Source organism: Sminthopsis crassicaudata, chromosome 3 (assembly GCF_048593235.1).
Source record: "Sminthopsis crassicaudata isolate SCR6 chromosome 3, ASM4859323v1, whole genome shotgun sequence".
Lineage (NCBI taxonomy): Eukaryota > Metazoa > Chordata > Mammalia > Dasyuromorphia > Dasyuridae > Sminthopsis > Sminthopsis crassicaudata.
Window position 1 is genome coordinate 516,068,101 of NC_133619.1, and position 23,012 is coordinate 516,091,112.

A 23,012-nucleotide genomic window follows, 5' to 3' on the forward strand; every position below is an offset into this window, starting at 1 on the left:
TCCCCTCTCCCTTAGCACCCAGAAGGTGTAAATCCGAGTTGTGAAATCAGTGTCTCTCTGTCTATCTACCTTCCTATCTAAAACATCCATCAGTCTGCCTGTCTATGTGTCCATCTTTCTTTCTATCTAACAATCATGCATGTATGTCTCTACCTATGCATACACACACATACATGTTTCTTGGTAGGTAGGACCATAGGGTGTAGAGATGAGGAACCTGGAGATACTCTGTTCTAGTCCTCTCACTGGGGGGAATGGAGTGACATGTCAAAGTCACATAGGCAATAGGTAGTATTGCAAAAAGTTACAACCTAAAACTTTTGACTCCAAATCAAATTCTTTTCACTATAGCACCCTCTTTCATATATTGTGCTGTTTACTTTCTATGGTCATGCAAAGAACACTAGAATTGGGATAAAAGGATGTGGGCTACATCTCTGAGGCAGTTAGGATAGACTAGTAGAGCGCTGATCCTGGAGCCTGGGAGACTTGAGTTAATATTCAGCCTCAGACACTCCCTGGCTGTGTGATCCTGGGCAAGTCACTTAACCATTGTTTGCCTCAGCTTCCTCAACTGTAGATTTGAGATAACAAGAGCACCTATTTCCCTGGGTTGTTGGGAGGATTGAATTAGATAATATTTTTAAAAAACACTTAGCACAGTACCTGGCACATAGTAAGTGCTATGTAAATGCTTATTCTTTGTTCCTTCCCTCTGTCCCAGCCCCCCAGTATGGTATGTCTCTCTGGTTGGCATAGAACAAAGCTGAGTCTGGGACGCCACAAATAGCTGTGAAAGTTTAGCATTTACAAAATACTTAGTGAGACAGGCCCCGATGGCTAGAAATATAAATCAGGAGCTTGTGGTCTTTCATAACTAACAGATGACAAATCCCCAAACCACAAATATAGATCCCCAAATATCTTTGAGATGTCAATAAATAAACTGGATTGTAACTGGATCATTCTATATCACATAACTTGTGGATAATTGTCCAGACATAACGTTGATCCTTAAATATTTTTTTAAATTTAACTTATTTTTTTTTAACTAATAAACATTTATATTCTCTTTCCCATTTCTCCCTTTAATGGAAGGGAAAACCCTTGTGGTACATATGTATAGACAAGCAAAACACTTTTGCATTGGCCCAGGTCTAGTTAATCAGTTAGTCACTAGCATCAATTAAGGGATTGTTATATGCCAGGTAGTTAGGTGGCACAGTGACTAGAATTCTGGAGTCAGAAACTCATTCCTGTGAACTCAAATCTGTGACCCTGCCAAGTCACTTAATCTTGTTTGCCTCAGTTTCCTCATCTGTAAAATGAACTAGAGAAGGAAATGGCAAACCACTTCAGTATTTTTGCCAAGAAAACTCGAAATGAAGTCATAAAGAATCAGACATGACAGAAAGGACTCAACAACAGATGTGCAGGTACTGTGCCGACTTATGGGAATATAACCCAAAGCAAAAGACAGAACTTGGCCTCAAGGCACTCACAATCTTATGGGAAATCAACATGCAAACCCCCTATATACAAATGAATTATATATAGGATGATGAACTGGAGATAGTCTACTGAGGGAACACATTAGCATTAAGGGGGATTGTGAAAGGATTCTTGCACAAGATGTAACTTTATTTGGGTTTGAAACAAGCCACAGAATCCAAGAGATGGAGTTGACATGGGCAGAGCATTCTGGGCATGGATGGCAACAAGGGAAAATGTCTAGAGTTTCTAGGGTCAGACTCCATGGGAAAGGATAAGGTGTAAGAAGACTAGAAAGTGTAAGGGGCCAGTTTGTGGAGAGTTTTAAAAACCAAACAGGATTTTCTGTTTGATTCTAGAGATTCTAAAAAATAGGGAGATTCTGGAATGTATTGAATAGAACAGTGACTTAGTCAAACTTGCTAAGATCAACAAAATCAGTTTGACAGCCGAGTAGATGATAGATTGGAGTGGGGAGAGACTTGAGGCAGGCAGACCCACCAGCAGGCTACTGCATTAATTTAGACATGAGGGTTTACATGACAGTGATGTCAGTATTAGAGAAGAGGAAGGGTATGTCAGGAAGATAGAAATCAATAGGACTTGGTGAATGATTGGAGATGAGGATTTCAAGAGAGTAAGAAGTCAAGGATGATACTTAAATTTTGAGCCCTGGTGACTGGGTGAATGGCAGTACCCTCAACAATTATAGGGAAATTTTAAAAAGAGACGGTTTGGTAGGAAAAGATATCTAGTTTGATATATCTAGCAGGCAGTTGCACATGCAAGACTGGAGGTCAGGAGAATAGTTAAGACTTTTGTTCTCTTCTTTGAGTTTATTCCTCTGTCAGGACTGGAGTAGCAGGCTTCATCACAGGATCTCTAGAATTGTGGCTGATCATTCTGTGGAATAGAGTTACTAAGTTTTCCAAACCTACTTGATTTTACTGTATTGTTACTGAATAGATTATTTTCTAAGCTCTGCTCACTTCAATTTGCATCAGTTTATACAAGTCTGGCCAGGTTTCTCTGAAACTATCTTTTATCATAATTAGCATTTAATAAATGTTTATTGGGTTGCATTTCTAATCAGTTGTTACCTTTTTTTGCATTAAAACTCATATGTTCTTTTACTTTCATTTCTTTTCCTCCTTTCACACAGTCACTATTCAGATCCTCACATTGCTGACTTGGGCAATTTTTTTTTTTTTTTTTTTTTGGTAATTGACTCTTTTTTAAATTATAAAACATATGCATGGGTAATTTTTCAACATTAACCCTTGCAAAAACTTCTGTTTCAACTTTTTCCCCTCCTTCCCTCCACCCCCTCCCCTAGATGGCAGGTAGTCCCATATATGTTAAATATGTTAAAGTATATGTTAAATACAATATATGTATATAATTTATACAGTTATCTTGTTGCACAAGAAAGATCAGATTTATAAAGAAGGTAAAAATAACCTGAAAAGAAAAAACAAAAATGTAAGCAAACAATAACAGAAAGAGTGGAAATGTTATGTTGTGGTTCACACTCATTTCCCAGTGTTCTTTCTCTGGGTGTAGCTGGTTCTGTTCATTACAGATCAGTTGGAACTGATTTGGATCCTCCCATTGTTGAAGAGAGCCACGGCCATCAGAATTTATCATCATGTAGTTTTGTTGTTGAAGTGTATAATGATCTCCTGGTTCTGCTCATTTCACTCAGCATCAGTTCATATAAGTCTCTCCAAGCCTCTCTCTATTCATCCTGCTGGTTATTTCTTACAGAACAATAATATTCCATATTATTCAAATACCACAATTTATTCAGCCATTCTCCAATTGATGGGCATCCATTTAATTTCCAGTTTCTAGCCACTATGAAAAGGGCTGCCACAAACATTTTTTCACATGTGGGTCCCTCTCCCTTCTTTAATATCTCTTTGGGATATATAAGCTGGGCAACCTTTTTAAATGGAGATTCTGGAAGGAGCTATCTAGTCAGAGGGAAATGCCATAGGTTCAAATAGTATTTCCAATGTATGAAGTTCAGGGTTGGAGGAGAGACCACTATCTTTTCTTAAACCCTGATGGAGACAATCCAAGACCCTGAATCCAGGAGCTTTGGGAATACTGTACCCCAAAGTACCAGACCTGCTCTTAGTCCATTGCTATAACCATCAATGAGGAGAGAAATCATTCGGAGAAGGGACCTATCTTCTTGATTACCTACAGATGCTACCTCTAATCAGATAAGCCCAAGAGCTCTGGGAGTGGTAGCTTATCACTGGTCCCCTTCCAGCCCAGTTCTCACAACCATCATCCAGAAAAGCAACTATTATGCAAAAGGAGCCAGTCAACCTAACCAACTGCCACCCTAAGGGAGTTTGAGCTACTCTAGTTGAAAGACAGAAAACAGCATGTGTGAGTAAGAAAGGTCAAACTATCACCACTACTTCAATTGCTTTTCCCTATAAACCCTGATGGAAATAGCTTCATGAGGCTCTTAGAACCCAGGAATGAATAGTGATACCACAAGCCCACTACCTGATGCCATTAGCCTGAATAGCAGTCCCTATGAGATGTAGCCTTGCAACTGCTCCTGTAGATGCTGCAGTCTCAGGAAACTGTAGTCCCAGGGAAAAAATTCTTGCCTTGGCACTGTCAAATGGCTCAACGTCAGTAACTGATATGGTTTTATTAGTTGAAGTGCCACTTTACTGTTACACTCAAAGAATCATGGGACTTTTCCATTTGACTTGCAATTAAAACTTTCCATATATATTGTCTCTTTCATTAGAATTTAAGCCCCATGAGAAAAGGGATTATCTTATTTTTCTATTTACTTTACTTTTTTTTTTTTTACTTACATTTTACTTGGCACATAATAGATGCTTAATAAAAACTTTTAAAAATTCATTCAAGAACAAGATAATAATATTTCTGTTGTGCTTTGAGGTTCACAATGCTCTCTCACTACTATGTGGGTAGGTAAACAGATATAATTATCCTTATTTTCCAGAGAAGGAAATTGAGGCTTACAGTTTGAGCTTCTATCTCAGGATCATAAAACAACACATAGAGAAGATGAGAATGGAAGAAACGTCATGACCTTATCATTAAGTTTATCATCATAGTTTACTTGGGGGTTGAAGAGGTGGTTTTCACCAGATCCTGAAGTAGTTTGATGTTCATGCAGACATGAAGGACACAGATTTCTTTTTTTCTTTTTTAAGGACACAGATTTCTAAGGGACATCATGGCCATACAGTCCAGATCTTATCAAGAATTTCCTCTATAATCTTACCTAATGAGTAGTTTTCCAGTCTTTGTTCAAAGAAAGACCCCAAATTAAGAAGGGTCACTGTCCTCCAAAATTGCTCATTCTACTTTTGGCCAGCTCTAACTATAAGGAAGTTTTCCCTGATATCAAGCCTAAATTTGTCTCCTTGGCATTTTTACCATCTGTTGCTTCTAGTTCTAATCTTAGTTTAGAGCTAAATAAGACTGATCCTCTTTCTACATCATGGTCCAAATACTTGATGAAAAGTATCTGGACTTCTCTAAGTCTTTTCAATCCCAGACTAAACACAAATAGCCCCTTTAATCAATCAACCACAATTTATGAAGCATTTGCTATGTGCTAAGCACTGTGTTAAACTCTGAGAATAGAGGAAAAAAATAAGCTTAGATTCTCATGGAGGAGATAACCCCTATAAATCAGAACAGAAAAAATCAGTTCAAACAGTTGAAGACAACTTCCTTGACCTCTCAAGTTTTTCTTATCTCTAAGCTAAACATTCTCAGTTCCTTATATAGTCAACCAGAATTGATTAAGCACTTAGTGTACTCCAAACATCGCTCAGATCCAGGGAAACAAGTTAAAAATCAGAGTTTACATCCTAATGAGGGAAACATCTTTGAATCAGAACAGATAAGATAAATATAGAGTACAAGGAAAGTAACTTTGGAGAGGAAGGCCAAGAAAAGCCTCCTGTGAGGTAACACTTGAACTGAGACTTAAAGGCAGCCAGAGAGTGTTTTTTTCTTTTATAATTCATATTTTTCCAGTTTTAAAAATATCTTTATTTAAAGCTTTGATTTCCAGATCTTATCTCTTCCTCTGATCTTCCCTTCCCCTATCCCTGAGACAGCAAGCAATCAGATATTGATTAACAAAATTTTGTAAAACTTTTCCATAGTAGTCGTTTTGTTCAAGAAGACTCAAATAAAAGAAAGTGAAAAATAACATACTTCAGTCTGTATTTGATCAAAATCAATTCTTTTTCTGGAGATGGGTAGTATGCTCCATCTTTAGACTTTTGGTATTGTCTTAGATCATTACACTACTGAGAATAGTTAAGACAGTCACAGTCTTCATCCAACAATATTGCTGTGATTGTGTATAATATTCTCCTGATTCTGGTCACTTCACTTTGTATCAGTTAATTTAAGTATAGATTTTTCTGAAATCATCCTGCTTATTATTTTGTACAATACAATAATATTCTGTCACAATAATATACCACAGCTTATTTAGCCATTCCCCAATTGATGGACATCCCTTTGATTTCCACTTCTTAGCCACCACAAAAAGAGCTGGCATAAATATTTTTGTACAAATAGGTCCTTTTCCCTTTTTTGGGCTTATAGACAAAGCAGTGATATTTCTGGATCAAAGAGTGTGCCCAGTTTTATAGCCCTTTGAGCATAATTCCAAATTTCTCTCCAGAGTGATTGAATCAGTTCAAAACTTTACCAACAATGCATTAATGTCCTAGTTTTCTCACATTTCCTTAAGCATCCAACATTTTGCTTTTTTGTCATATTTACCACTCTGATGGATATGAAGTGATACCTCACAGTAGCTGGATCTTTCACAGATGATCATTGTTATAATATTGCTATGTACAATGTTCTTTAAGTTCAGCTCATTTCACATTGTATCAAGTTGTATAAGTCTTCCTAGAAAAGGGAGGGAGATTCATTTTTACAACTTTAGGGACAAAGCTCAGAAATTCTTATTATTTATGCAATGGAGATAAACTGGAACCTTTCCCAGTAAGATCAGGAGTGAAACAAGGTTGCCCACTATCACCATTACTATTCAATATTGTATTAGAAAAATGTTAGTCTCAGCAATAGTCGAGAAAGAGATTAAAGGAATAAGAGTAGGTAATGAGGAAATCAAACTGTCACTCTTTGCAGATGATATGATGGTATACTTAGAAAACCCCAGAGATTCTAATAAAAAGTTATTAGAAATAATTCACAACTTTAGCAAAGTTGCTGAGTAAAAAATAAATCCACATACATCCTCAGCATTTTTATACATCACCAACAAAATGCAACAGCAAGAGATACAAAGAGAAATTCCATTCCAACCAAATGTTGAGAGTATAAAATATTTGGGAATCCATCTACCAAAGAAAAGTCAGGAATTATATGAGTAAAATTACGAAACCCTTGCCACAAAAATAAAGTCGGATTAAATAATTGGAAAGACATCCAGTGCTCATAGATAGGCCGAGCGAATATAATAAAGATGACAATACTCCCCAAACTAATCTATTTATTTAGTGCTATACCAATCAGACTCCCAAGATACTATTTTAGTGACCTAGAAAAAATAACAACAAAGTTCATATGGAAGAATAAAAGGTCGAGAATTTCAAGGGAATTAATGAAAAAAAAAGTCAGATGAAGGTGGTCTAGGTATACCTGATCTAAAACTATATTATATAGCAGCAGTCACCAAAACCATTTGGTATTGGCTAAGAAATAGACCGTCGATCAATGGAACAGATTAGGTACAAAGGACAAAAAAGGGTACAACTATAGCAATCGAGTGTTTGATAAACCCAAAGATACCAACATTAGGGATAAAAATACATTATTTGAAAAAAAAAAAAACGTTGGGAAAACTGGAAATTAGTATGGCAGAAATTAGATATAGACCCACACTTAACACCATATACCAAGATAAGATCAAAATGGGTCCATGATTTAGTCATAAAGAATGAGATCATAAATAGATTAGAGGAACAGAGGATAGTCTACCTCTCAGACCTGTGGAGGAGGAAGGAATTTATGACCAGAGGAGAACTAGAGATCATTATCGATCACAAAATAGAAGATTTTGATTACATCAAACTAAAAAGTTTCTGTACAAACAATACTAATTCAAACAAGATTAGAAGGGAAGTAACAAATTGGGAAAATATTTTTATAGTTAAAGGTTCTGATAAAGGTCTCATTTCCAAAATATAGAAAGAATTGATCCTAATTTATAAGAAATCAAACCATTCTCCAATGGATAAATGGTCAAAGGATATAAATAGACAATTTTCAGATAATGAAATTGAAACTATTTCCACTCATATGAAAGAGTGTTCCAAATTACTACTGATCAGAGAAATGCAAATTAAGACAACTCTGAGATATCACTACACACCTGTCAGATTGGCTAAGATGGCAGGAACAAATAATGATGAATGTTGGAGGGGATGTGGGAAAACTGGGACACTAATACATTGTTGGTGGAGTTGTGAAAGAATCCGGCCATTCTGGAGAGCAATCTGGAACTATGCCCAAAAAGTTATCAAACTGTGCATATCCTTTGATCCAGCAGTGCTACTACTGGGTTTATATCCCAAAGAAATACTAAAGAGGGGAAAGGGACCTGTGTGTGCCAAAATGTTGGTAGCAGCTCTTTTCGTAGTGGCTAGAAACTGGAAGATGAATGGATGTCCATCGATTGGAGAATGGTTGGGTAAATTATGGTATATGAAGGTTATGGAATATTATTGCTCTGTAAGAAATGACCAGCAGGAGGAACACAGAGAGGCTTGGAGAGACTTACAACTGATGCTGAGTGAAATGAGCAAAACCAGGAGATCACAATACACTTCAACAACAATACTGAATGAAGATGTATTCTGATGGAAGTGGATATCTTCAACATAGAGAAGATCCAACTCACTTCCAGTTGATCAATGATGGACAGAAACAACTACACCCAGAGAAGGAACACTGGGAATTGAATAAAATATTAGCACTACTGTCTATCTACCCAGGTTACTTATACTTTTGGAATCCAATCCTTAACGGGCAACAAGAAAATGGTATTTACACACATATATTATATCTAGGTTATACTGTAACACATGTAAAATGTATGGGATTGCCTGTCATCTAAGGGAGGGAGTAGAGGAAGGGAGGGGAAAATCTGGAAAAATGAATACAAGGGATAATGTTATAAAAAAATTACTCATGCATATATACTGTCAAAAATGTATAATTATAAAATTAATAAAAAAAAAGAAATTCTTATTATTCAGCATTGAATTTCCATGCTTGCTGTTATTTCCATTTATATTATTTTAGTAATTGTGTACAGTGTTCTTAGTTTTGATTATTTCATTTTGTACTTGCTATGATTTCCAGTGTTCTTAATGTTCATTATTTCTTATTTTTGAGTATGATATTCTATTTAGTCAGTCCACAACTAATAGATGTATTTATCTTGTTTCTATTTCCATTTCACAAAAAGTTCTCACGTAAATATTTTGGTATATATGAGATCTTTCTTTCTATCCTTAACCTTCTGGATATTTCTAGGTCAAATGGTACAGACGTGGGATATTTTAATTACTTAACATAATTCCAAATTTCTTTCCCCAGAATTACTGGATCAATTTATACTTCCACTAATAACACTTTTAGTATTTCTGTCTTCCCAGAATCCTCCTGATATTGAGCATTCCCTTTTGTGATCTCTTCTAATTTGCTGAGAATGAGTAGAAACCTTGAGAGTTTAATTTTTTTCTCTTATTATTGTTTTGAAATAGTCTTTCATGTGGTTATTAATTATTTGCTATTCATTTTTTGATAACTGTTTACTTTTGTTCTTCGACCATTCATCTATGAAGGAATGATTTTTTGTCTTATATGTAGTATCCTAAAAGTCATTGAAATTTTAAGCTTTTTACATTTGTTAATTTCCCATATGTCTCAAAAGATCAAACGCTTATCAAAAATTATGTCTCTCTTTAGTTCTCAGTATGTATCTTCTTGCCAGCTTCTGTTTCTCTTTATCTCCTTCTCTCCATGACTTTTTCTCAGTACATACATTTGTTCACAATTAGACTAAGCCTTTGCACATAGAGGAGGGAGTATCAGACAGGCATGGAACTGTTGCTTTGCCTGCTCAATGGATCCCATCTGGGCATTTGGACTTTACACAGAGTACATGTACCTTCTGCAAATAAAAGTCCTTTTTTGCGTTGTTGGGGGCTTTTTGTCTGCTGGGTTAAGCTGAGCCAAAAGTATGTGGTGTAGTTTAGCAGTTTGTGTCTTCTCTGCTTATCAGCCCAGTCCATGACCATGCTTGGATCTCTATGGAATGGAAACCCTTGGTGGGCATTCTTTATTTTCTTTTTCCTTGAGTACTCCTTGGTGACTCCTCACGTGGTGACTCCTCACGTGATGATTCCTCACGTGACTCACAACCATGATCAACATAGGCACATACCCATTCTATACACAGGCTCATTCTGTATCCCCTTTTGGCTTCGTTTGGTAAAATAAGAGAAGGATTTGACTATCTTTTTAGTTTCATAGACTGAAACTGAAAACTGTTTTCCAGTTTCAATACTGGATTCAGACTCAGGAAGAGCTGAGTTGAGATAATGATACTGGGAAAAGTCACACTTAACTTCTAACTAACTCAGTTTCCTTAACTCTGAAATGAGAGTAATAACAGCATTCAACTTGTCAGGTTATTGGGAGGATTCAATGAGAGAGAGTTAATACTTATAAAACACTTTTAGCAAAATTCTTGACACAGGATAGGCATCTGATAAATACTTTTTCCTTTCCTTTTCCTCTCCAGAAATAGAGCTTGGCAAAGACCTTATAGATATTAATGGGAGGTTGACTTGGAGTTGTGAGAAACCTGGATTCAAATCTCCTTTTAAAATATTTTGCCAACTTTATGCTGTGGATAAGTCACTTAAACTCTGATCTTCACTTTCCCCCTCTAAAAAATAATAGATATGACTTGTAGCCCCCTTTATGGCCTTCATGTGAATATCAAATGAGATAATGGGTATAACCTGCTCCATGTCAGCTATTATTAACCAATTCCTGTGGTCTAGTTACTGAAAGATGTCCAAAGAAGTAGAGCTGAGATTTGAATGCAGATTTACCGACTTTAAATTTGAGTGTTGTTTCTATATATAACACACTGCTATCTTTTGCTTTTTGATTCATTAGTATTATTTAAGCACTTTTATTAATTAGCATTAATTACATAAATTCATTGTTGGAAAGAGACCAAATTTTGCTAAGACTTGATCTCTGCCTTCTGAGCTCTTCCTAGTAAGGTAGTTGAAAGTTATTCACAGAGAATAACTAATAATAGTATATGATAGGGGCAGCTAGCTGGCGCAGTGGATAGAGCACCAGCCTTGAATTCAGGAGTTCAAATCTGGTCTCAGACACTTAACACTTCCTAGCTGTGTGACCCTGGGCAAGTCACTTAACCCAGCCTCAGGGGAAAAAAAAATAGTCTATGATAAATGCACTCAAGAAGCATTGTACTTTTACTGTGTGAAAGTAGCAGACCTGTTACCAGTGTTGAAGAATTTACCCAGAGCACTGTCATTTCTCCTTAATCAAGACATAGTTTTATTTCTTATGACTGTTACACAGCTTCTTTTCTTTTTCTTTTTTCTTTCTTTTCTTCTTTTTTTTCCCCTGAGGCAGTTGGGGTTAAGTGACTTGCTCAAGGTTACTAGGAAGTGTTAAATGTCTGAGGCCAAATTTGAACTGCTCCAGGCAGCTTCTTTTCAAACTGCATTAGACTGAATATATCTTTTTCTTTTGAAAAAAAAACAAAAAAAAAATGTTAAATGAGAGTAATACCAAATAGGCAAGATAAATGAAGTTACACAAAGTTGGGAGGATAATGGAGGTGTGATAGTAGAACCAGTGATTCTCAGCAGCTGTGTGAAGGTTATAGAATATTTGGAGAAATTAGTAAAGTGTTACTAGATAGTTGATTATAAAATGTCCATAGTTTGACCTAATGATTGTAAGATTTTCTGTGGTTATTTAGCAGAGGAATATCTAGTCTACCCATAGACTTTTGCAGTAATGCCAAGCTTTTAGAGGACAATAAAATAGTAGAATTAGAATCCTGATTTGCTGATTCTAGCTAGGCTATAAGTTAAATGAGGATGAGAAGTATATCTTATTTAAATTTTATTTTCCCCCTTAATAAACATACAGCAGATACTTAATAAAGTTATGTTGTTGAAGTGAATTATTTCAGTTATTTAATCAATCCATTAGTATATAATTAATTGCAATTATTGTTAAGTCACTTGTCAGTTTAGAGTATCTAAACTGTTTGGGGAGTGGTCAAAAAGAATCCAGCCACATAGTGTGCATTAAGGAGAATCAAGGAAGATAAAGTCTAGAAAGCTATGTTGGATCCTATTGTGACTGATCTTTTAATTCCTGCCTATGAAGTTTGTATTTCATTCTGTAGCAGTATGGAGACAATAAAATTTCTTAAACACAGAAGTGAGATTTCTTCGGAAGATAATTTAGGCAGTATGTGAAGGATAGATTAAGAAAATGTAGAGACTGGAGGCAAGGATGTACGTTAGGAATGGGATGATGAAGATCTGACATGGGGAAGTAGAAGCAGAAAATAGGAGGCTGGAATGACATTGTAGAAAAAGTCACAAGATTAGCGATTGACTCTGAGTGAAAGGGAAAGAGAAGAGTCAAAGATAATTGTAAGGTTTTAAGCCAGGGTGACTGGAAGAATGATGGTACCCATAACTCAAATGGAGATTCAGGACAATGAATATATTTTGAAGGAAAGATGACTTCAATTTTGGACAGTTGTGGGATGGTGGCAGAATATGCAGATGGAATTAAGCCAGAACTAATAAAAAATAAACAACTAGAACTTGGGAGAGACATCAAGACCTAAGATAACAGGTTTTGAGGAGTTAGCCTCAGTGCTGCTGAAGTTACAGATTCTGTTTTCCATACTTCTATTTTTCACATGAGCATTCTGGAGAGGGGCTTTGCAATTTTTTTTAATAGATTGGTCACAGCAATTCTTTTTCTTTCTCTCACATTATTTACTTTTATCTTGTTTCTTATAGGACATCTGTGAGAACCCTCGCCTCTTTGTGGATGGCATCAGTTCTCATGACTTGCACCAGGGCCAGGTGGGAAACTGCTGGTTTGTGGCTGCCTGCTCAGCTTTGGCTTCACGGGAGTCCTTGTGGCAGAAGGTAAGGTAGTTTGCTGAGACTGACTGGGCCTGGGCTTATTTCCTGAAGAAATCTTAGCATATACCTAAGCTGTGAAGGAAAGAGGGAAAGAAGGAAGGAAGGAACGAACGAACGAACGAACGAAGGAACGAACGAAGGAAGGAAGAAAAGGCAAAGGAAGGGAGAGAGGAAGGAAGGGGGAGAAGGGAATTATCATTTATATAGCACAGATTTACAATATTATAATGTTATCCCATTTGAAGATCATACTAACCCTATAAGATAGGTGTTTTTATTACTCTCATTCTACAGTTGAAGAAATTGAAAGAGATCAAGTGACTTGCCTAGATCATGCTTCCAAGAAGTGTCTGAGGTCAGATTTGAACTCAGGTTTTCCTGACTCCAGACCTAGGGTTCTATGCACTATAGCATAGATGGATATGTAGATATATAAATGATGACTGGATGGATGGATCAACAAGGATGGATATATAGATGATGACTAGATAGAAAGATGGTATAGGGTCTGAAATTCCCCAATTCAGGAAACCCCTAATCAAGGGACAAGTTCAGTACTGAAGAAAGAGGCCAGGAGCTCTATTGTGATTATATAAGTAATTTAATAATCATCTGGATTACTTACCTGGGGTCTATCTGTGGCAGTAGCCAAACTTATTCAATGCCTCCTCTCAAGCCCTTCCCTCCCCCCCATAAGTCCCATGGCAATTATAGAAATCAGCCAGAGAGAGGAGGAATTAGAGAGTGTCATATATATACATATATTAATGTGGTTAAGCTAATGTTTTGATTTACTGCTTGAGAATTGGGCTTGATTCCCAGGACTGCAAGGTCAAGGCAGGTGTTGGATGTTCAAATGCTCAAGGCTATGTGCTGATCAGTTTGAGTTCCTAGACACACACAAGGTTATTTGTTGGACATTGTGTTCTTGTAATGACTTGTACCCCATTGTTGTGACTTTCACCCTTTTTTGTTATGGTTTTCATCTTCCTTGCAATGGGTTTCATCAATTGGGATCCTATTCCATCCCTGAAGCTCTTGGTATGGCTTTCACCAATCAGGGCCCCAGGCTTTCACCCCATTGGTATGGCTGGATAGACAGATCATTTAATGAGCCATTACTATGAACCAAGCTTTGGGAAAGAGGTAGGGCTGATTCAAAAACAAGGAAATAAAACAATTCCTACTCTCAAATTAATAAAGGAAAACAAAACAAAAAGAAGGAATTAGAAGGCAGAGGAGTAGATGAATCATAAAATTAAAAGTTACTCAGGAGGGGAAAAGGCAGCTGGTATGAAGTCAGAGTAGACCAGTGAATGAGCAGAAAATAAAGTGAGCAGCCCAATAAATCTTGCCTAGGCTTGACCTTCATTGCTTGTATGACCATACAGAGTGAGTGGATGCAGAGATAAGATATTTGGGAGAAGCTTCTAATGGAAAAGCTTCTAATCCCATACTATATGAGAGCAAGGGATAGTTTACCTGTCAGATCTTTGGAGAAGGGAGGAATTTATGACCAAAGAAGACCTAGGGAACATTATGAAATGCAAAATGGATTATTTTGATTATGTTAAATTAAAAAGCTTTTGCACAAACAAAATCAATGCAGTCAAGATTAGAAGGGAAGCAGAAAGTTGGGGAAAAAATTTTACAGCTAGTGTTTCTGTTAAAATCTTCATTTCTAAAATATATAGAGAACTTAGTCAAATATATAAGAATACAAGTCATTCCCAATTGATAATGGTCAAAGGATAGGAATAGACAATTTTTAGGTGAAGAAATAAAAGCCAACTCTAGTCATATGAAAAAATGCTCTCACTCATTATTGATTAGAAAAATACAAATTGAAGCAACTCTGAGGTACGACCTCACACAGATTGATTGACAGGAAAAGATAACAATAAATGTTGGAGGAGATGTGTGAAATTCATTGTTGGTGGAGTTGTGAATTTATTCAGTCATTCTGCAGAGCAATTTGGAGCTATGCCCAAGGCCCAAAGGAATTGTGTATACCCTTGGATCCAGTGGCGTCATTACTAGGTCTGTATCTCAAAGAGATCATAAAAAAGGAGAAAGGACGTACATGAACAAAAATGTTTGGAGCAGCAATTTTTGTGGTGGCAAGAGATTAGAAATTGAATGGATGCCCATTAACTGGGGAATGGATGAATAAGTTGTGGTATATGAATGTAATGGAATATTATTCTTCTATAAGAAATGACCAGCAGGCTGGTTTCAGAAAAGCCTGGACTTACCTGCACTGATGCTGAGTGAGATGAACATTATACACAGTAACAGTAAGATTGTGTGATGATCAGCTCTGATAGACTTCATTCTTCTCAGCAATGCAATGATCCAAGACAATTTCAATAGACTTGGGATAGAAAATACCATCTGCATCAGGGAGAGAACTATGGAGATTGAATATAGATCAAAGCATAATGTTTCCTTTTTTGGGGAGATGGGGAGTTTTGATATTTATTTCTCAGAATTTTCCCCTTTTGTTCTGATTTTTCTTTCCCAACGTGACTAGTCTGGAAATGCATTTTAAATGATTGTATATACATAACCCATATCAGATTGCTTGCTTGTCCTGGGGGTGGAAGGAGAAAAAAAAAAAAGGAATTCAAAAATCTTACAAAAATAAATGTTGAAAACTGTCTTTACATGTAATTGGAAAAATAAAATAATATTGTTTTTGTTTTTGTTTTTTTTAAAGTTCTAATCCTGGCTTTTTTGCCAGGACAAATCTCTTAAGCAATTTGGGCCAGACTTGTAGTAATAAAATAAGTTCATGTTTCTAAACCAAAATGTATCTGCCTGTTAAATAATTAGTATGGAAATGTTCTAAGGAAAAGCAGCTTGATAGAGTGAACATTGGGTTCAGTTGATCAATAAGTATTTATTAAATACCTGCTATGTGCCATGTGCTGTGCTGAGTGCAGGGTCATACCCAAAGAGACAAAAGATAGTCCTTCCTTGTTTTCAAGGAGCTTACAATCTAATGGGAATGACAATAAGGAAACAATTATATATAAATAAGCTTTATTACAAGTTAATTAGGAAATAATCTTAGGACTTGGCCATTGCATTTCTTAGCTATGGAATCCAAAGTTTACTTTTTCTGCATCACAGTTTTATCTTCCATAAAGTAAAGATAATAATACTTGCATATGAGAGCTATCATGGAATAGTTAATATGTGGGTTCAAGTCCTGTCCCCAGCATATACTGACTCTGTGACCCTAAACAACTTATTTAACTTTCTTAACCTTAGTTGCCTCCCCTGGAACATAAAAGTTGTAATAGTTAAATTAACTGCCTTAGAGTTATTGTAAACAAAGAGCCTCGAGCTGCTATTATTATTCAAAATAGAGGAGAATTGGAATTTCACTTGTGTTGTGTGATGAAACTACAAGATAACATTAATTATTGTCACAGATTTTAGACTTTCAAGATCATGTAGCCCAAGCTTCTCATTTTATAGATGGAAAATCTGAGATGTTGAAAAGTGAAGTAATGAAGCTTCATAAATATCATAATAATTGTAATTTGGGGAGGAAAGTTGAAATTCAGAATGACAGAGGGTCAATTATCTCCCAGTGTTAAGTGGATTTCAGGCTATTTCTGGAAAATGGCAAAAGCTCTTGGGGTTCAAAGACTTGGAGGATGTGAATTTTGGATAGAACTGTTCTGCCCACAAGTACTCATTTCAGGATTCCATGAGCCTGACTTTATCTGCAGTCTCATTTACGTAGGAGAAATATAGGTTGAAGAAAAAATGTAGAGAAGGACTTAGGAACATATCGATCATTCTGTGAGAAGAGTGACTATTCCAAACATTTGGACTTTTCCCTTTGTTTGCCAAGGCAATGTACTATCATGATAAGAGCCCTGAATTTGTTTTAAACTGCTGCTCTGCTTCTTACTGTCTTGTGTGACTTTGTGCAAAGGACTTAAAATCTCTGGATCTCAATGTTCCTCATTTGTAATGTGATAGTAGGGGTGGACTAAATGATCTCTGAGATCACAATCTACCTACCATCCTAAGTTAAACATTTAAGTGTTTGCTTGTGTAGAGCATTGTTTCCTTAGTCTGACTTCTAAGACTGAAAGATGGGGAAAAAAAGATAATCAAGAATTTCATTTCCCCCTTTGTTTCTTACATTCTCTCCTCTCTCTTTTTTCTTCTTCTTTTTTCCTTTGTGGCCTTTTGTTAGAATTCTTACAAGGTGCTAAGTCAGTGGAATTGATAGAGACAGTGGTTATTTAGCAGGGTGCTTAACAGTTCTCTAGATGTACTACAGTTCCACAAGATTCACACTTTTAAGAGAGCATATATAAGCTAGGAGCCTCAACCAGGATCGACTCTGGGAGATTCATAAGCCAGGATTCAGTCTGGGATAGTCACAAGCCACAGAAGAACCAAGACTACAGAAGGCCTGTAAGAAAAACTAGCCGAGCCCCAAGTGAAGGAGATAAGAGTTTGAAGACAATAAAGGCTTTGCACTTTAACTCCTGGCTGCATTTGAGATGATTATTGAAACTGAACTGAAAGGAAGGCTGCCTCCAGAAGCCTCCCAAGAAACCTGCTCCCAGAGAACATTATATTTTAGATAAGAACATTACAGCCTTTATTCCCAGAATGATTATGGGAAGAGATCTTCCCCCAGAGAAGAGAGCTGGAATCTTTAAGTACTTGATTTATTGTGAGCAGAGAATTCCATAAAAGAATGATACTAGAACAAGAAACTGAGAAGGTTGGAGAGCATTTTAACTCCTAGCAGAGAGAGATCACCAGAAGTTCATTCACTGCCTTGAAGCCATGTCTGCTCCCTAAGAAGGTTACTTAGAGATTGTTGGAATAAGTTGAAGGGAACATTCCACTTCAGATGTGTGAAAAACAAGGTGAAAGTAAATGGTGATTGATAACAGTTATGGAATAGTGAGGATGGTATCTATTTGTACCCAGGTCTTTATGTTAACTTTAATTTTCCTCTGCAATTATGCACTAATCCAGTAAATTATAGCAATTAGTTGTGCTGGTTAATATTTAGGTTCAGGCATTTTTAGTAAAAGACAAGCAAGTAGTCAAACATGTCCAGCTCCTCCTCTTCCCAACCTGATTGTTCACCTGGCAGCATCATTGTCCACTTGATGGCAGTAGAGTTTAACCAAAAGCAAAATTCCTAATCAGAAATAACACTTGAGATGTGGCTTTACAAATGGAAATCCATTTCAGTATTTATTAAGCACCTACTAAGTGCAGAATACTGTCTCTAGCACTAATGATGTACAAGTACATATATATGTATATATTTGTACATATACACATATGTATGTATGCACATGGTGAATATAGGCAATACAGGGGCTAAATGCAGGGATCTTACAGTAAGTCCTTGGGCAGAGAGGAATCACAGATAGGACTTTGTGAAGGATCTAACACCTGATTGGACCTAGAAGGAAAATGAATTTAATGGGTAGACATTCAGTCTGTTGCAGGCATGGGATTGGAATGTGCAGAGGTATGGAGAAGGAAAGGGTAGGACAAGTAGCCATTCAGTGTGAGTAGTCCAGTAGTGAAAAGACACTAGGGCTTTTGTCATGAAATCTGAGTTTAATCCTGGCTGTAACCTGCATTAAATTATCTGAATCCTGACAGTCTCAGCTTCCTCTTCTGAAAAGATTGTCATACTATTAGTGCAACCTATTCCAAGAGGGATTTTGAAGAAAGCACTTTGGAAGAAGGTTTGATGAAAGTGTTAGCATTGGTCATGAAAAGGGAGTGATATGCAAAAAGTTGCATGTCAGGGAGATTGATCTGGTGACAATTAGTAAGATGTATTTCATTTTAGAATCTCAGAATAGAAAGACTTCAACTGTTAGTTGAATGGGAATTTACTTTATATGTCGGCATGGTCATCCATTCTCTCTCTGAAAAGGTTCAGCTATGGGAAATTCATTATCTCCCATGACTTTTCATTCCCCTTTTAAAAAAAATTTCCTTTAAAAAATATTACAAGCTTGACAAACATAAACATTTCCTTATACAAAAAAGAATATAAAAAGGATTTACATAAACCTATAAATCTCTACTTCTCTGCTTGTCCGTGCACCCTTGTTTTCTTCTGTGTGTTTTTTAAAAACATGTTCCATTGGAACTTCTTTTTTCTCCTCTTTGTCTCCCAAATAATTTTCCCCTTTCCCTAATAAAAACCTTATCTTGTAGGTTAACCCATTTTAAGGTACCTCTAATAATTAGGAACTTTTCCCTTCATTCTCCCTTAAAATCACTCTTCTGCAGTATCTATTCATTGCTTGTAACTTTGGGGGGCAAAATGAAGTAAATTTAATTTCTCTTCCATAGGACAGCCTTTTAAATACTTGGAGAAAGAATTATAGTTAGAGTTGAAAGAAGCCTTTAAGATTATCTAGTTCAACCCTTTAATTTTACTATTGATAAAAAAGGCAAATGACTGGTTTCCTGTCACATGTTTTACTAGGTGGCAAGGCTGGGATTTGACCTCATGTCTTCCAACTCCAAGCATAATATTCTTTCTGCTAACAGAATGAGACTGGATGGAGGTAGAATAGAGATTAATTAATTAGCTTATTCAATTTTCACATAAAAATGCCTTTGGGTAAATAGAATTAATTAGAATTAATTACTTCATCGTTTAATGAACAAGTAATTATGTCAGTTGCTGAGGGTGACACAAAGAAAAAAACATAAGTCTCCCCTCAAGGAACTTACAATACTGTAAGGATAAGACATGGATATAAATACTATGGTGGAATGTTTTATGGCACTTTAGAGAAAAACAAGCAAAACCCTGGATGGAGAGATTATTTATAGCTGAGGGGTTGGTGGGATCATCTGAACTAGCCTTGATGGATGGGTTTGAAATCCATCAGCCAAAGATTGGGGGAATAAGGCTGTTTTAAACATCGGACAGTACATGCCAAAGGCCATGAGAAGAAATCATTGGGGTGAGGGAGGTAGGATGAGGGATAGATATGGGCTAATGCAATTTGGTGTGATATAAAATGAATGAAAGGAAGTAATGGGAGATAAGAAATGGGTCCAAATGTTAGGCCTCAAATTCCAATTTGGAGAATTTGGACTTTCATTCAGGCAGTCAAGTGCCATTAAAGGAGCAGATGGGTATATAATTGGAATAGGAATTCAGGAAGATCATTCTGCGGTATGTGCAGAAGGCATTGAGGAGTGTGACAACTATACTTTTTTTTTTTTTTTTTTTAAATAGCTGATGAGTGCCTTGTCTTTCGTTCTTGCAAAACTGCTGGTCTAGGAGAGGGATTTGGATTGTTGCCATCAGAATTGGGCAAAACTGATCAATGAACAGGCATTTCCTGTATATGCTTTTCTTCTGAAGCCTGACCAGAATGTATGGGAGTTTGGAATATTTATAGCCTTCATAACCAACAGGAGCTGTAATCAGGGGGTAAGGACACAGGAGAAATTGTGTGTGGAGGAGAGTTAGGTGGACTTTCTTTAGAAGCATTGGCCATAAGCCCAGATTTCAGCTAGTCCAGTTTAGTGAAAGTTGTTTTGAACGAAGTAGTTTCCCCCTCTGGGCCTCAGTTTTAAGCATCTTTTTCTATGTTCTCTATTCTAAAGTCCCTTCCAGTTTTAACATTCTGGCATTTTGAGGTGCTTCCCTACTCTGATATTCTGTGGTTTTTCAGCTCTTATAGAACCCACATCTGATCAGGGCATCCCAGAGCAACATTTTCTTCTTTCCTGAGCCCAATAATCTTAGAAAGATCTTCCTTCTTTGCTTTCTTTTTCTCTTTATTTCTTTCCCTCCCTCCTTTTTTTCCTTTCTTTCTTTCTTTTCCTTCCTTCTCCCCTTCTCTCCTTCCCCCCTCCCTTCCTTTCCTCCCTTTCTCCCTCTCTTCCTCCTTCCCTCTTTTTCTTCCCTCTCTTCTTTCCTTCCTTCCTTCCTTCTCCTTCCAGGACCTTTGTGTCCTGTCTAAAAACCTTATACAACTCCATCATACATATCTCTGAGGCTCCAGAGAAACTTGTCTGACTCCTATGCAAAATAGCATGATGTAATAGAAAAAACTCTGAACTTGGACCCAGAAGAGAGCTATGTTCAAATCTCTCCACTGATAATAGCTGTGTGAGTTTGGGCAACTCACCTGACCTCATTCAGTCTAAATTTACTAACCCAGAAATAGAATAATAATAGTATTGATGGTAGCTCTTTTTAGGATTATTGTGAGTTGCCATAAGAAATCAGGCACATAAAATGCTTTGCCAGCCTTAAAGGGCTCCTGACTCCAGCTGATTTCTGGGAAGAGAGTTCCAGCATTAAAGTGCTATATAAATATAAATTATTATTTGGTGATCTAAACATTCTGGATATCCAGTTCTATCTTTACTTTTTGCTCTATGACTGATGTTAGGCAAGTAGTTTTCCCTTTGTGCCTCAGTTTACCTGTTGTGAGGCATTGCTGTTGATGTAATAGGACTCTGTGTCCCCCTGATCTTTTTTTGAGAGAAAGGCTGAATCTCAACCTCTTCCGGCCTTTGGGAGCATCCCCACCCTCCTACTTGATTTCCATGGGAAACTCCCACAATAATTCTCACCTACAATTCATTTGGAGATCTTGGCCTGGGGCATAATTACCCACCTGGTCATTATTGACCTGGAAATTAGTTCCTCAATTCATCTGGAGATCACTCTCTAGACCTGGGCCATAGAAACGTAAATATAATCAAAGCTCTGTATCCCAGCCTTTGATAATTTCCTAACCAGGAACTAGCCCACTGAGACTTCTCAGTGAAAATAAACCCATTTTGCCAAACACCTCACTTGGAGATTGGGACTGCGAATTCTTTCCCCAAATCTGTGACCTGGGAGCCCCCATTGTTGTTAGGGTATCTCACCCTTCAACATTAGGAATGTCCCAGAGTCAGGATGCTTGGGGATTTTTAGCTTTTAAAACCACTTACCAAAACTCTAGGTCTAAGTGTGGGAAAGGGAGATCCAGTGATAGAACAAACACTGTAGCCTTCACACTAATCTTAGAGGATTAGGGTTATGCTGCAGAAAGGATGAGGGTCTTTAGAGAGAAACTGTAATTCCTAGACTGTCTTTTGAGAAGAAGGTTGGGGATGGGATGGGAGAAGGAAGACTTCATATGTGCTCATTGTAGAAGAAATTGCTGTCTTTCCAGTGTCCAGAAGAGGGCATAATGATGTAAAGAAAGAGAACACTGACTTCTTTCTCAGTCAGAAGTATAATTTTTCTAATTAACTTTTTGGGTGATTTTGAACAAGTTTCTTCTCTCTCTTTGAATTAGTTTTTTCATCTAAAAATGAGGAAAGTACTACTTGCATAACCTTATAGGAATTTTCTTTGGAAAATGGACTTCTGTAAACCACCAAGTATTGTAAAGATGGGAGTCATCATCACTGCTGCCCTATTGCCCACAGAAGAAAGCATAGGTTCCTTTGCTTGGTATTCAAGGCCCATTACAAATTACTATTACACCCAAATTGTTATTACTCCATCTCACCTCATACAACTTTCATGTGTTCCACGATCCAGTTAAACTGACTTATTTCTTGCTTCTGAATAGCCTCCATAGTTTTTGGTCCCAATATTCTCTATGTTTGAAATGCCCTACTTCTTCCTTTTTCTTTAATGACATCCTGGTCATGCTTTGATGTTATTATTGTTGTTTAATCTTTCAATTGTATCTCTCTGTGGCCCCATTTGGAGTTTTCTTGGCAAAGATACCAGAGCAATTTGCTATTTGCTTTTCCAGCTTATAACACAGATGAGTAAACTGAGGCAAACAGGATGAAATGACTTGCCCAAGATCACACAGCTAGTAAATATCTGAGGCTGGATTTGATTTCATATCTTCCTGATACCAGGCCTGGCACTTCATCCACTGGGCCACTAACCTATCCTCATGCTCTGATGCTCCCACTCCACCCCTACCCCCTTTGGGAAGCTTTTCCTGAGTTTCCATTAGAAAAACTTTTTAACAGACCGATGCCTCACATAACCTGTTGATTGTCCATCTCTAAAGTACTTGGGTAATGTGCATTATATAGTTTGTGTCATGTCCTATCTCTAGACTGCAATGTGAGAGCTCCTTGAAGACACTGACAGTTTTATCTGAATTCAAATCTTGTCTCAAACACTTACTAACTGAATGCCTTTGGGCATTAAGTTTTGGG

The 23,012-nt window shown here is 36.9% G+C and overlaps 1 protein-coding gene across 2 annotated transcripts in view; it reads left to right on the plus strand.

Moving 5' to 3' along the window:
• Positions 1-23,012, plus strand: part of CAPN5 (calpain 5) — a 151,837-nt gene that overhangs the window by 72,604 nt on the left and 56,221 nt on the right. For both annotated transcript variants that reach the window (XM_074304136.1, XM_074304137.1), the window contains one exon: positions 12,657-12,788. In XM_074304136.1, the coding sequence (XP_074160237.1) occupies positions 12,657-12,788 (132 nt within the window). The remainder of the gene's footprint in view (positions 1-12,656; positions 12,789-23,012) is intronic.